At 39.3% G+C, this 13,059-nt stretch overlaps 1 protein-coding gene across 1 annotated transcript in view; it reads left to right on the plus strand.

Moving 5' to 3' along the window:
- The window catches only part of DNAJC3 (DnaJ heat shock protein family (Hsp40) member C3), a 59,415-nt gene that overhangs the window by 29,673 nt on the left and 16,683 nt on the right, over positions 1 to 13,059 (plus strand). The window contains exons 4-7 of the mRNA XM_015098005.4: positions 916 to 990; positions 6,096 to 6,248; positions 8,160 to 8,341; positions 8,793 to 8,912. Coding sequence (XP_014953491.2) covers positions 916 to 990; positions 6,096 to 6,248; positions 8,160 to 8,341; positions 8,793 to 8,912 — 530 coding nt within the window. The remainder of the gene's footprint in view (positions 1 to 915; positions 991 to 6,095; positions 6,249 to 8,159; positions 8,342 to 8,792; positions 8,913 to 13,059) is intronic.

Consider the following 13,059-nt stretch of genomic DNA (forward strand, 5'->3'; position numbering starts at 1 on the left):
ATCGGAGAGTTGGTAATCTTGGAAGAGATGGGACTGAGCACATTAGAAGCAGAATATCAGAGTTGACTGATGGATGTTAAAGAGGCATTGTTATTCTGGTTATAGTGGAGTAAATATGTGCATTAAGAGTTAATAAAAAACCAAAAACTATGTCCAGAGCTTTGATTGGTAAAGTCCCAAGTGACACAAGTTTTATTAGAATTGCAAAAAGTTATTATGATGTCTTAAAATACTTTTTAAGCGAGATATAACTCACATATCATCAAATTCACCCTTTCTTAAAGTGTATAGTTTGGCAGCTTTTATTGTAGTATATTCACAATGTTCTGCAAACATCACTATTATCTAGTTCCAGAACATTTTTATTAGCCCCAAGGAAGCCCTGTTCCCATTAGCTGTCACCTCCCATTTCTGTCCTAGCCCTTGGCAACCACTTCTCTCTGTCTCTATGGATTTGCCTCTCTTGGATATTTCATGTGAACAGAGTCATACAATGCATCACCTTTTGCGTCTGACTTCTTTCACTTAGTGGCACGTTTTCGAGGTTCATCAACACTGTAGCATCCGTCAGTACTTCATCTCTTTCTATGGCTGAATAATATTCTGTTGTATGGACACATCATGTTTGCTTCTTAATTTATTAGTTGATGGGAATTTGGCTTGTTTCTACTTTCTGGCTGTTGCTTTGAGCATTCGTGTCCAAGATTTTATTTATTTGATATAGTAAAAAATATTTTTAAGGAAGCAGAGTCTAACAAAATTTGTAAATAGTCATTGGTTCTAGGAATTATACTCAGAGGGCCAAGTGATGTGGGTATAAGAAAAATTAGTATTTCATTAGCTCATTTAGTTTTATTCTTTGGGTTTAAAGAAAATTTAGTATACTCAGTATACTCTTTTTTTTTTCTTTTTTAGGCAAGATTACAGAGAGGTCACTTACTACTCAAACAAGGAAAACTTGATGAAGCAGAAGATGATTTTAAAAAAGTGGTGAGTTCAGTTTTTATGTGGTTCTGCTAAGATTAGAGTGAACATACTGAACTTATTTTTTTATATATTAAGACATTTTAATAGTTTTATACCTGAAAGGGAAAATTGTTTGGTTTGTTTATGTAAGAATCATAGTTCCTGAATTAATATTTAGTGACTGACATCAAAGAATCACTTTAACGAATGGAAGATAAAGTGTATGGAATAGATAAGTAATCCTCACTGGGTTTATACAGCTCATGTTCTGCTTCGTCCTCCATGAGATCTAGACATGTCAGCTGAGCTATTCTGAAAGCTGTCTGAGTGACCCAGGAAACCCTTTATCTGATTTGAAAGGGATAGTGAAGCAGATTTACAACAGGAAATTTTGTAATCAGCCACATAGCTGCTTTACAAAGTGTAAGTCATTTTGGATTTGTTGAGGGAGATGTTACAGATTACATGGAATTGAAGGGATTCTACCCTGAAAAGGGATTTGAAGAGACAGCTCGCTGATGTCTTTATACCTTCATGGGGTTTGTTTTAAGACCCACTTGTTTTGTTTCACATGGATTTGATTCTGGAGTGTTCTAGAAAAGAGATATATATATACACATGTGTGTGTGTGTGTGTGTGTGTATGCCTTTCATTGTTCATTATTTGCATTTTTATAGTTTATCAAAATGCTTAGTTACTGTGATGATAACCATTATGAAAATAAAAGGTAAACTTCTGTTTGCATAACCTTTGTCACAATACTCAGTCGTATGCAGACAAATCCAGAACACATTAGATATTAATTGTATTGAATCAGAAGCTGACACTCATGGTCTTAATAAAATTCAATGTCATTTTCAGCATTTTGCCATCATTTGTCTTTTGTGCTTTATTGATTCCTCAAATCCAAAACCCTGTGGTACACTGTTCAGCATCACACACCGATGAAATCTGCCTGGAGGGCACCTGACAAATTGCCATTTTGCCCCCATCTTTCACTGAAACACGTTAGCTGATCAGCAGCTCTGTCCAGAAGCCCCTGTGCCTTCAGAGGAGGCTCCAGGCCCACAAGGTAGTCAACATGCTAGTGGGACAGATGCTCCGGGTCACAGTCTTTAGCAAATGGGAGGTTTCTCAGACTGTGAGCTTCATAGATCAAGTGCCATAAAAGAAGGCATCTCCTGACCTGAAGAGAGAGATGTGACAGGGAGGGAGGAAGCAAGTGCCCAGGCCTCAGTGGGCACTGGGGCAGGACACGGTGTGTCCAGTCTTCTGAGGAACCTGGAGCTAAACGCAGAGGCTCATCACTGCTCCCTACTGGCTGGACACTTGATCCTCGAGGACTGCTCTTCAGCCATGTTTGTATGCTCTTCTGCTTAAAATAAACAAACAAAAAAATTCAGTGTCATTTTATGTTTATCTAATATTCCCTGCTGCTTGGGAACTTGTTAGAAAGGAGCTTGAAGGACAGGTGGCAGGGAGTCAGTAGTGCTGGAGAAACTTTACCTGGCCCAGTCCTCTAGACACACAGCAAGTGTTGTGTGAAGATTTGTTAAATGGATGAGTGATAAAACATAATTAGTTTCCTTCTTTTTAATAAGTGCTTAAACTTAGAGTTCTTTTTCCAGTTACAAAGACTAGAGTAGCCTTTCAGAAATAACACAATTTAGAATAAAGCTTTAGCACAAATTAGTCCTTACTGGGCATTGGATGTATCCTTTTGGCAAAGTGTGGATGTATCTTGAGTTAATGTCTTTTCTGTCATCAATATTAAAACCTCTCAGGAATGAGAAGGGGACTTTCATGAAACTTCACACTTGTAATTGTTCTCTGACAGTCACACTTCTGCTAATGTGTTCTTAAAACTGCCCTTGTCACAGGGTTCTTCCATGAGAATGTCTGCCTGTATTGAATGATCTTTCCTTTTTAATTTAAATCTTTATTGAGAGAATTATAGATTCCCATGCAGTTGTAATCATTAGTACAGAGAGATCCTGTGTACTCTTTACTCAGTAACCAGTTTTCCCCAATGCTAATATCTTAGGAAACTATTGTATGATATTGTAACCAGGATGTTGACGTTGATACAGTCTACCAGTATCTTGACTGTGTTAATGAATACAGGGAAGTGTATAGAATTAAATACACACAGATAAATGAATATTCATTTCTTAGATTCTTGTGCATTGATTTTGTATTCTGCAACTTTACCAAATTCATTAATTAGCACCAATAGTTTTCTGGTGGCCTCTTTAGGATTTTCTGTATGTGGTATCTCATTTTCCAGTTTGGATTCCTTTTATTTCTTTTTCTTCTCTGATTGCTGTGGCTAGGACTTCCAAAACTATGTTGAATAAAAGTGGTGAGAGTGGGCATCCTTGTCTTGCCCCAAATCTTACAGAAAATGCTGTCAGCTTTTCACTGTTGCGTGTGATGTCAGCTGTGCATTTGTCAGATGTGGCCTTTATTATGCTGAGTTATATTCCCTCTATGCCTACTTTATGAAGAGGTTTTTTTTTGTAATTATTAATAAATGTTGAGTATTATCAAAAGCCTTTTTTTGCATCTACTGAGATGATCATATGGCTTTTATTCTTTAATTTCAGTGTAGTATATCACATTGATTTGCAGATGTTGAAAAGTCCTTGTATTCCTTGAATAAATCCCGCTTAATCATGGCGTATGATCCTTTTAATGTGTTGTTGGAGTCAGTCTGCTAGTATTTTGTTGAGGATTTTTGCATCTGTGTTCATTATTATTATTTTCTCCGTAAGTTAGTGACCATGGTAAATAAGAAATAAAGTATTGTAAAATAGGTAAAGGTTTGGCTGAAATGTAAAACACCAAAGACGAGAAGGGATATCAAGAAACGTGACCAAAGGAGGGAGGGAAATACCAGCAGGGTTCAGTTTCCACGTGTGACTATCCTCGGACATGAGAGGGTATGAGAGGGTAGTTGAGAAGAGTGCACACCCTTGGGAAAAGAGTGAAAAGCTTCATCTCACTTAACCCTCTTTGAAACTCTCCCGAGTTATAAGTTTAAATCTTTATCTTTAGTTTGTTCCTCAGACTTCTTTCTTAAACCTCTTTGGAAGAATTCTCTCTCTCTCTCTCTCTCTCTCTCTCTCTCTCTCTCTCTCTCTCTCTCTCTCTCTCTCTCTCTCTCTCGGCTCCCGCCCCCACTCGCCTCCTTGTCCTGATGAGGCCCCGATGCAGCCTCGATGCCCTGAGCCCTCTCCTCTTTTCCCATCCCTACTGTCTGACCGAGGAGTGAGGCTGAGTCCTCCACCCTTCCCCTTCCCCTCCCTCACCTGCCTCCAGGGACGATTGTGTGCAGGATGACAGACTTTACACTTTGGGAGAGAAGAGATGCAAATCCCATCCAGAAGAGGCAGTTATCTATAAGCATCTACCTTTACCCAGAGCAAAGTGACAGTGCACACCCGTTTAATACCCCTTCCAGCGAGGTTCATCGGAAGGATTCGGCTACTCCGAGGATGGTAAAACAAAGACAAGCAGGCCACGGCCCAGAGCAGAGCGGCTTCCTTCAACTTGGACAATTTAGTCACGCAGGGAAAACCCACCCCAGAGGGAGCTGAGGTTACCAGTTTGTAGATAGTTATGAATACTTGGAGTCCTAGACATTCCTTCAAAAACTGAAGATTAAAATGACAGAAAAAAATGTCTGAAGTATCCTCTCAGAAACAAAATGGAGAAATGCAGACCTTTTACTAAGAATTAATATTCTCAAGGTTTCTACAGTGTTCTGTCCTACCAGTTAGCTAGTGGAGGTGTTTTTTAAACATGAGCCCGCTAAAAGGGGAAATGGTGTGATTGGAGAATTGAAGGAGAGACATTTCTAGAAATAACCTACTGGCGTTTTCACCTCACCCAAAATGGGAGAAAGCCCATTAATTACAATTTCCATCTTAGTAGAAACATTAGATTTCAGGAATTAAATATAACTGTAATCTCAAAAAATTTTTTAGAAAAATTAGTAGTTTCTTAATGTAGGCACTTTTTTTTTTTTTTCCCTGAGCCATTAGACTTAAGACTTTTCCATCTGGAGGAAGAAACTATTAAGAGTGACTGTGCGGAGAAGGCAATGGCACCCCACTCCAGTACTCTTGCCTAGAAAATCCCATGGATGGAGGAGCCTGGTGGGCTGCAGTCCATGAGGTTGCTAAGATTCGGACAGGACTGAGCGACATCACTTTAACTTTTCATTTTCATGCATTGGAGAAGGAAATGGCAACCCACTCCAGTGTTCTTGCCTGGAGAATCCCAGGGACGGGGGAGCCTGGTAGGCTGCCGTTTGTGGGGTCGCACAGAGTTGGACACGACTGAAGCGACTTAGCAGCAGCAGCAGCAGCAGTGCTAGAGGCCCAGCTGGGGGCGGGACTGAGCTGTAAGCAGACACAGGATCTTACTGAGGTGGCAGAAACTGTCTAAAACTGTGGTAATGGTTGCATGCTTCATAAATTTGTTAAAAATCATAAAATTGCACATTCAAAGTGAGTGAATTTTATGGCATATAAAATATACCTTGGTGACGTTGTCTTAAAAAAAAGAGGCAATATACAAAACTCTTAAAACCACTTCATAGGCCTTTTAATAAGCTGTTACTCTCTTCTTTTTCTCTGTAAAGTCTTCCTTTATTGTGCCTCAACCTCTCTGGCATCAAATCTTTTCTTATACCTTTAGAAAAGTGCCCTTCCCTTCAGTTTCCTTATGCATTTCAGTATTGTGGTGCAATTATTTTATACTTAAAAAGTAAATCCTTAAGAAACATAACTAGAAAGCAAAACACATGAAGCTCAAGTGTTTCTGCAGAGCCGTATGTCAGAGAGAGAGAGCGGTGCGTCCCCTCATTCTCTCCCTTTTCGTAGTCCTAAGTCCACTGCCCGCTCTCGTGCATCACGTGGGTGGGAGTAAAGATGCCCTGGCTGCTGCTCCCCACGGTGATCAGCACCCAGGGCTAGTCATGGGGGGGAGCCGGGTGTGCCCGTGTTTTCCTACTGATCCCCCAGTAAACGTGAATGTTCGGAAAGGTCAGATCATTGTGTTTGATTGTTCGTCTCAAAAAAAAAAAAAAAAGCCCTGTCTAGTTTAACTTCTTATTGTTACAGCTCAAGTCAAATCCCAGTGAAAATGAAGAAAGGGAAGCCCAGTCCCAGCTCGTCAAATCTGATGAAATGCAGCGTTTGCGCTCACAAGCACTGGATGCCTTTGAGAGCTCAGATTTTACTGCTGCTATAACCTTCCTTGATAAGATTTTAGAGGTAAGTTTTTTTGCTCTTGCAGCCAACAAGCCTGACAGTTACTGCATTTTCCTATGAGGTATGTTTATATGCTTTGACATGTTATATACCACAAAAATCCTAGGTAGCATAAAATCAGATCAACTCTGGGGTTTTCCACTCTTAATTGAAAGATGGCGTTTATACAGAACAGAGGTTGGGACTGAAATTTTCAGGAAAAATACTGAAGGAGTGATGGAGTGGGACTTGCATATTTTTATACATTGCTTACTTTGCTAAGTTTGTTTGCTATTGCATTTTTTGTGGGGTGGGGCAGGAAAGCTCTAGAGGTTAGATAATGGGATAAAAGATAAAAGTTGGTTGCAGAAAAAGGAGAAATGATGTTTGGGAGGAAAGATGAGTGTTTAGAGTAAGAAGTTTTTAGGGAAGAAGGCACTTGAAGAGTTGATAGGATTCAGAGGGTTCTAGATACAGAAACTACATCTGCCTCAGCAAGGACTTAATGACAGAGGGTGAGAGGGTATCAGAAGGAAGTCTAATAGCATATTCAGATGGAAGCAATCTAACTCATATTTATCATTTTCACAATGCTTTGTACAGCCTCATTTTATCTTGGTGATAAACTCGTTATGTGTGTAGAATGGCCACTTTGATAGTTTTATAGAGGAAATCATGTGAAGTGAAATTTCCAGTGTAAATTCCAGTGGAATTCACAGTTTACTAGATTATTTTGTTAATGCTTTATTAAGAAAACATAAAGTTATGATTTTTACCTTCTAGTAATTATCCACCTTGACCTGGCTCATTGTCCATGGTATTTAATTTATGTACAATGTCGATTCTGATATCTTCACGTGAAAAGTTGACGTGACTTTAAAACAGCTCTATGAAATATGTAAAGACTTACACGGGTCTTATTGGTGGTGAGCTTTTGGATGTATATTTGGAAGAATAATGGTGGTTTACTAAACATTGTCAACTTTTTGATAAAATGGAAATGGGAGATACTTCAGCCTTCTCACATTTTTTCTCTTTTATTTTTGTGATATGAGGATTTAATTTCAAGGAGGTAACATTTTGTAAGAGTTCATTTAATTTAGTTACTAGTAGAATAAAAATATTTTGTGAACTTAGAGCCTAGATTATATTTTTTGAGACTAGAAATTAGAATTGTTGATTAAGTATAAAAATCCAATTAGAGCATATTCTCTTCAAAATAAAAAATGCTTCACTGGAAACCACTTTCTAATAATAAATGCCCTGTTTTCTTATTGTCAGTGTTTTAGAATTACATAATTGAAAGGGGTTTGGAAAAGGGCCTTGTTAGTGTGTATATATACACACACACACACACACACTCCTTACACCACTGGAATATATTTCAGACATGTTTCGGGACTTCCCTGGCGGTCTAGTGGTTAAGAATTCACTCGCCAGTGCAGGGGACACAGGTTCAGTCCCTGGTCTGGGGAGATACCACATGCCCTAGGGCAACTAAGCAGTTGTGCCACAAACACTGAGTCTGAGCTCTAGAGTGCATGAGCTGCAGCAGCTGAAGCCTGCGCACCCTAAAGCCTGTGCTCCACAGCAAGAGAAGCCACTGCACGGAGAAGCCCTCTCAGCACAACTAGAGGGGAGCCTCTGCTCGCCGCAACTAGAGAAAGCCTGCGTGCAGCAACGAAGACCAGTGCAGACCCCCCTCCCTCCGACCACACAAAAAAAGAAGTCTTTGGAGAAATTACTTTATCACATCTCGTTATTTTTGTCACATTTAAATTGTATCAGACTTTGTAACACTGCTTACAATATAGAAGTCATCACATTAGTTGAGGATGTTCTATGTTGATAAATATGTAGATACGATATGTGCAGGGCAGGTATGAATGCACGTAATTTACTGTCTCTTTAAGTCTAGTTCTTTTGTTTCTCAAGGTTTGTGTTTGGGATGCAGAACTTCGAGAACTTCGAGCTGAATGTTTTATAAAAGAAGGGGAACCTAGGAAAGCGATAAGTGACTTAAAAGCTTCATCAAAATTGAAAAATGATAATACTGAGGCATTTTATAAAATCAGCACGCTGTACTATGAACTAGGAGACCATGAACTGTCTCTCAGGTTAGTTCTAGTAACATATACATCTCAACATCTTTTTACTGTTTGCAGTAACAGAATACTCCCATTTTTTTTTTTTTAATTTTAACTTTAATAAAATTAGGGTTAGGGCTTTTTTACATGTCTGTAATTTTGTGTTATTTCTAAGTTATTCTGCTTTTACATAGTCATTTTCATGACCTACACTCAGTAAGGTGAATAGGAGAGCTATTACATTTGCAGAAGCAAAATAGAGTGTTTAATATATTATCTCTACTTGAGTCATTTTGAACTTGAATTAATTTCTGTGTGCGCCTAATACAATGCCATATGTAAAAGTGTATGATAAATTATTAAGTCAGTGTTATAGACAAAAAAAATACCTTTTGTTGTGATTTCTGTATTTAGTATGAAAAGCCATTTATTAATTATTTTGACGTGGAGTATTATTTTCCTTCTTTAAATATGTGAACAGTGAAGTTCGTGAATGTCTTAAACTTGACCAGGATCATAAAAGGTGTTTTGCACACTATAAACAAGTAAAGAAACTTAATAAGCTGATTGAGTCAGCTGAAGAGCTCATCAAAGATGGCAGGTAAGGCTGTGGTTTGTGGAGGGCTCTACTTTCCCTCTGATGTCTGGTCATGGGCAGAAGAACTGAACTACTTACTTTTTCACTCCTGGAGGGTGGAGGATCTTATATGGCATTGGGGTTTTAACAAAACTATCACACTCTTACACTTTTTTAAAAAAAATTTTATTTTTACTTTATTTTACTTTATAATACTGTATTGGTTTTGCCATACATTGACATGAATCCGCCACGGGTGTACATGAGCTCCCAATCCTGAATCCCCTCCCACCTCCCACCCCATATCATCTCTCTGGATCATCCCCGTGCACCAGCCCCAAGCATTCTGTATCTTGTATCGAACATAGACTGGCTGTTCGTTTCTTACATGATATTATACATGTTTCAATACCATTCTCCCAAATCATCCCGCCCTTTCCCTCTCCCTCACAGTCCAAAAGTCCGTTCTATACATCTGTGTCTCTTTGGCTGTCTCACATACAGGGTCATCATTACCATCTTTCTAAATTCCATATATATGTGTCACTATACTGTATTGGTATTTTTCTTTCTGGCTTACTTCACTCTGTATAATTGGCTCCAGTTTCATCCATCTCATTAGAACTGATTCAAATGTATTCTTCTTAATGGCTGAGTAATAATGAACTGTGTATATGTACCACAGCTTTCTTATCCATTCATCTGCTGATGGACATCTAGGTTGTTTCCATGTCCTGGCTATTATAAACAGTGCTGCAATGAACATTGGGGTGCATGTGTGTCTTTCGATTCTGGTTTCCTCGGTGTGTATGCCCAGCAGTGGGATTGCTGGGTCACAAGGCAGTTCTATTTGCAATTTTTTAAGGAATCTCCACACTGTTTTCCATAGTGGCTATACTAGTTTGCATTCCCACCAACAGTGTAGGAGGGTTCCCTTTCTCCACATCCTCTCCAGCATTTATTGCTTGTAGACTTTTGGATCGCAGCCATTCTGACTGGTGTGAAATGGTACCTCATTGTGGTCTTGATCACTTTCTAACACCACACACAAAAATAAACTCAAAATGGATTAAAGATCTAAACGTAAGACCAGAAACTATAAAACTCCTAGAGGAGAACATAGGCAAAACACTCTCTGACATAAATCACAGCAGGATCCTTTATGATCCCCCTCCCAGAACACTGGAAATAAAAGCAAAAATAAACAAATGGGATCTAATTAAAATTAAAAGCTTCTGCACAACAAAGGAAACTATAAGCAAGGTGAAAAGACAGCCTTCTGAATGGGAGAAAATAATAGCAGATGAAGCAACTGACAAACAACTAATCTCAAAAATATACAAGCAACTTATGCAGCTCAACTCCAGAAAAATAAACGACCCAATCAAAAAATGGGCCAAAGAACTAAATAGACATTTCTCCAAAGAAGACATACAGATGGCTAACAAACACATGAAAAGATGCTCAACATCTTACACTTTTTGAGTAGGGCAGAATACAGAAGATGGTAACTGCATAGTATTCTTTTCAGCAGATTTATTTATATTTTGCCAACTATTTATTGAATTTCTCCTATGTCAGGTACTGACCACATACTGGGCAGGGAGGGAGGTTAGAAATGAACATGACTCTAGCTTTTGGTCTTAACCTTATAGTTTTGTGTGGGAGACGGGCATATAAACTGAGTATTAACAGGTACTATAGTAATATATCTAGAGTGATGGCGATGTATACAGAGTAAGCAGACATTTTCTCTCGGTATAGGATTCAGGGTTAATAGTTCTTTTCTTACATCTGAAAAATACTGTATAATTTCTTTCTGGCTTCTGTGGGTCCTGATGAGAAATCCATTGTCCTTTTAATTGTTTTTTTTCCCTCCCAAAGATAAGGTGTCATTTTTCTTGGACTGGCAGGGATTTCTTTGTATTTGTACTGTTTGGAGTATGCTTAGCTTCTTGGATATGTATGTTTATGTCTCTTGTCAAATTGGAAAGTTTCCAGCCATTATTTCTGGGAATCCCTTTTCAGCCCAGCCCTCTCTCTCTTTTCTGTCTAGAACTCGGACTGACATAAATATTTAGTTCAGTTCAGTCTCTCAGTTGTGTCCGACTCTTTGCGACCCCATGAACCACTGCACGCCAGGCCTCCCTGTCCATCACCAACTCCTGGAGTTCACTCAAACCCATGTCCATCGAGTTGGTGATGCCATCCAGCCATCTCATCCTCTATTGTCCCCTTCTTCTCCTGCCCTCAATCTTTCCCAGCATCAGAGTCTTTTCACATGAGTCAGCTCTTCGCATCAGGTGGCTAAAGTATTGGAGTTTCAACTTCGACATCAGCCCTACCAATGAACACATAGGACTGATCTCCCTTAGGATGCATCGACTGGTTGGATCTCCTTGCAGTCCAAGGGACCCTCAAGAGTCTTCTCCAATACCACAGTTCAAAAGCGTCAATTCTTTGGCACTCAGCTTTCTTTATAGTCCAACTCTCACATCCATACATGGCTACTGGAAAAACCATAGCCTTGACTAGACGGACCTTTGTTGGCAAAGTAATGTCTCTGCTTTTCAATATGCTGTCTAGGTTGGTCATAATTTTCCTTCCAAGGAATAAGTGTCTTTTATTTTCATGGCTTCAGTCACCACCTGCAGTGATTTTGGAGCCCAGAAAAATAAAGTCTGACACTGTTTCCACTGTTTCCCCATCTATCTTACATGAAGTGATGGGACCAGATGCCATGATCTTCATTTGCTGAATGTTGAGCTTTAAGCCAACTTTTTCACTCTCCTCTTTCACTTTCATCAAGAGGCTCTTTAGTTCTTCTTCACTTTCTGCCATAAGGGTAGTGTCATCTGCATATCTGAGGTTATTGATATTTCTCCCAGCAATCTTGATTCCACCTTGTGCTTCCTCCAGCCCAGCGTTTCTCATGATGTACTCTGCGTATAAATTAAATAAGCAGGGTGACAATATACAGCCTTGACGTACTCCTTTTCCTATTTGGAACCAGTCTGTTGTTCCATGTCCAGTTCTAACTGTTGTTTCTGACCTGCATATAGGTTTCTCAAGAGGCAGGTCAGGTGGTCTGTATTCCCATCTCTTTCAAAATTTTCCACAGTTTATTGTGACCCACACAGTCAAAGGCTTTGGCATAGTCAATAAAGCAGAAATAGATGTTTTTCTGGAACTCTCTTGCTTTTTCCCTGATCCAGCGGATGTTGGCAATTTGGTCTCTGGTACCTCTGCCTTTTCTAAAACCAGCTTGAACATCAGGAAGTTCATGGTTCATGTATTGCTGAAGCCTGTCTTGCAGAATTTTGAGCATCACTTTACTAGCGTGTGAGATGAGTGCAATTGTGCGGTAGTTTGAGCATTCTTTGGCATTGCCTTTCTTTGGGATTGGAATGAAAATGGACCTTTTCCAGTCCTGTGGCCATTGCTGAGTTTTCCAAATTTGCTGGCATATTGAGTGCAGCACTTTCACAGCATCGTCTTTCAGGATTTGAAATAGCTCAACTGGAATTCCATCACCTCCACTAGCTTTGTTCGTAGTGATGCTTTCTAAGGCCCACTTGACTTCACATTCCAGGATGTCTGGCCCCAGGTGAGTGATCACACCATCATGATTATCTGGGTCATGAAGATCTTTTTTGTACAGTTCTTCTGTGTATTCTTGCCACCTCTTCTTAATATCTTCTGCTTCTGTTAGGTCCCTACCATTTCTGTCCTTTATTGAGTCCATCTTTGCATGAAATGTTTCCTTGGTATTTCTACTTTTCTTGAAGAGATCTCTAGTCTTTCCTGTTATATTGTTTTCCTCCATTTCTTTGCATTGATTGCTGAGGAAGCTTTCTTCTCTCTCCTTTCTATTCTTTGGAACTCTGCATTCAGATGCTTATATCTTTCCTTTTCTCCTTTGCTTTTCACTTCCCTTCTTTTCACAGCTATTTGTAAGGCCTCCTTGGATAGCCATTTTGCTTTTTTGCATTTCATTTTCTTGGGGATGGTCTTGATTCCTATTTCATGTACAAAGTCATGAACGTCCTACATTTGTTCATCAGGCACTCTCTATCAGATCTGGTCCCTTAAATCTACTTCTCACTTTCACAAATATTAGATTTTTTTTTTTTTTTTTGGTTTTAGCCCCACAGTCCCTGCAGCTCTATTC

This window comes from Ovis aries, chromosome 10, assembly GCF_016772045.2.
Source record: "Ovis aries strain OAR_USU_Benz2616 breed Rambouillet chromosome 10, ARS-UI_Ramb_v3.0, whole genome shotgun sequence".
NCBI lineage: Eukaryota > Metazoa > Chordata > Mammalia > Artiodactyla > Bovidae > Ovis > Ovis aries.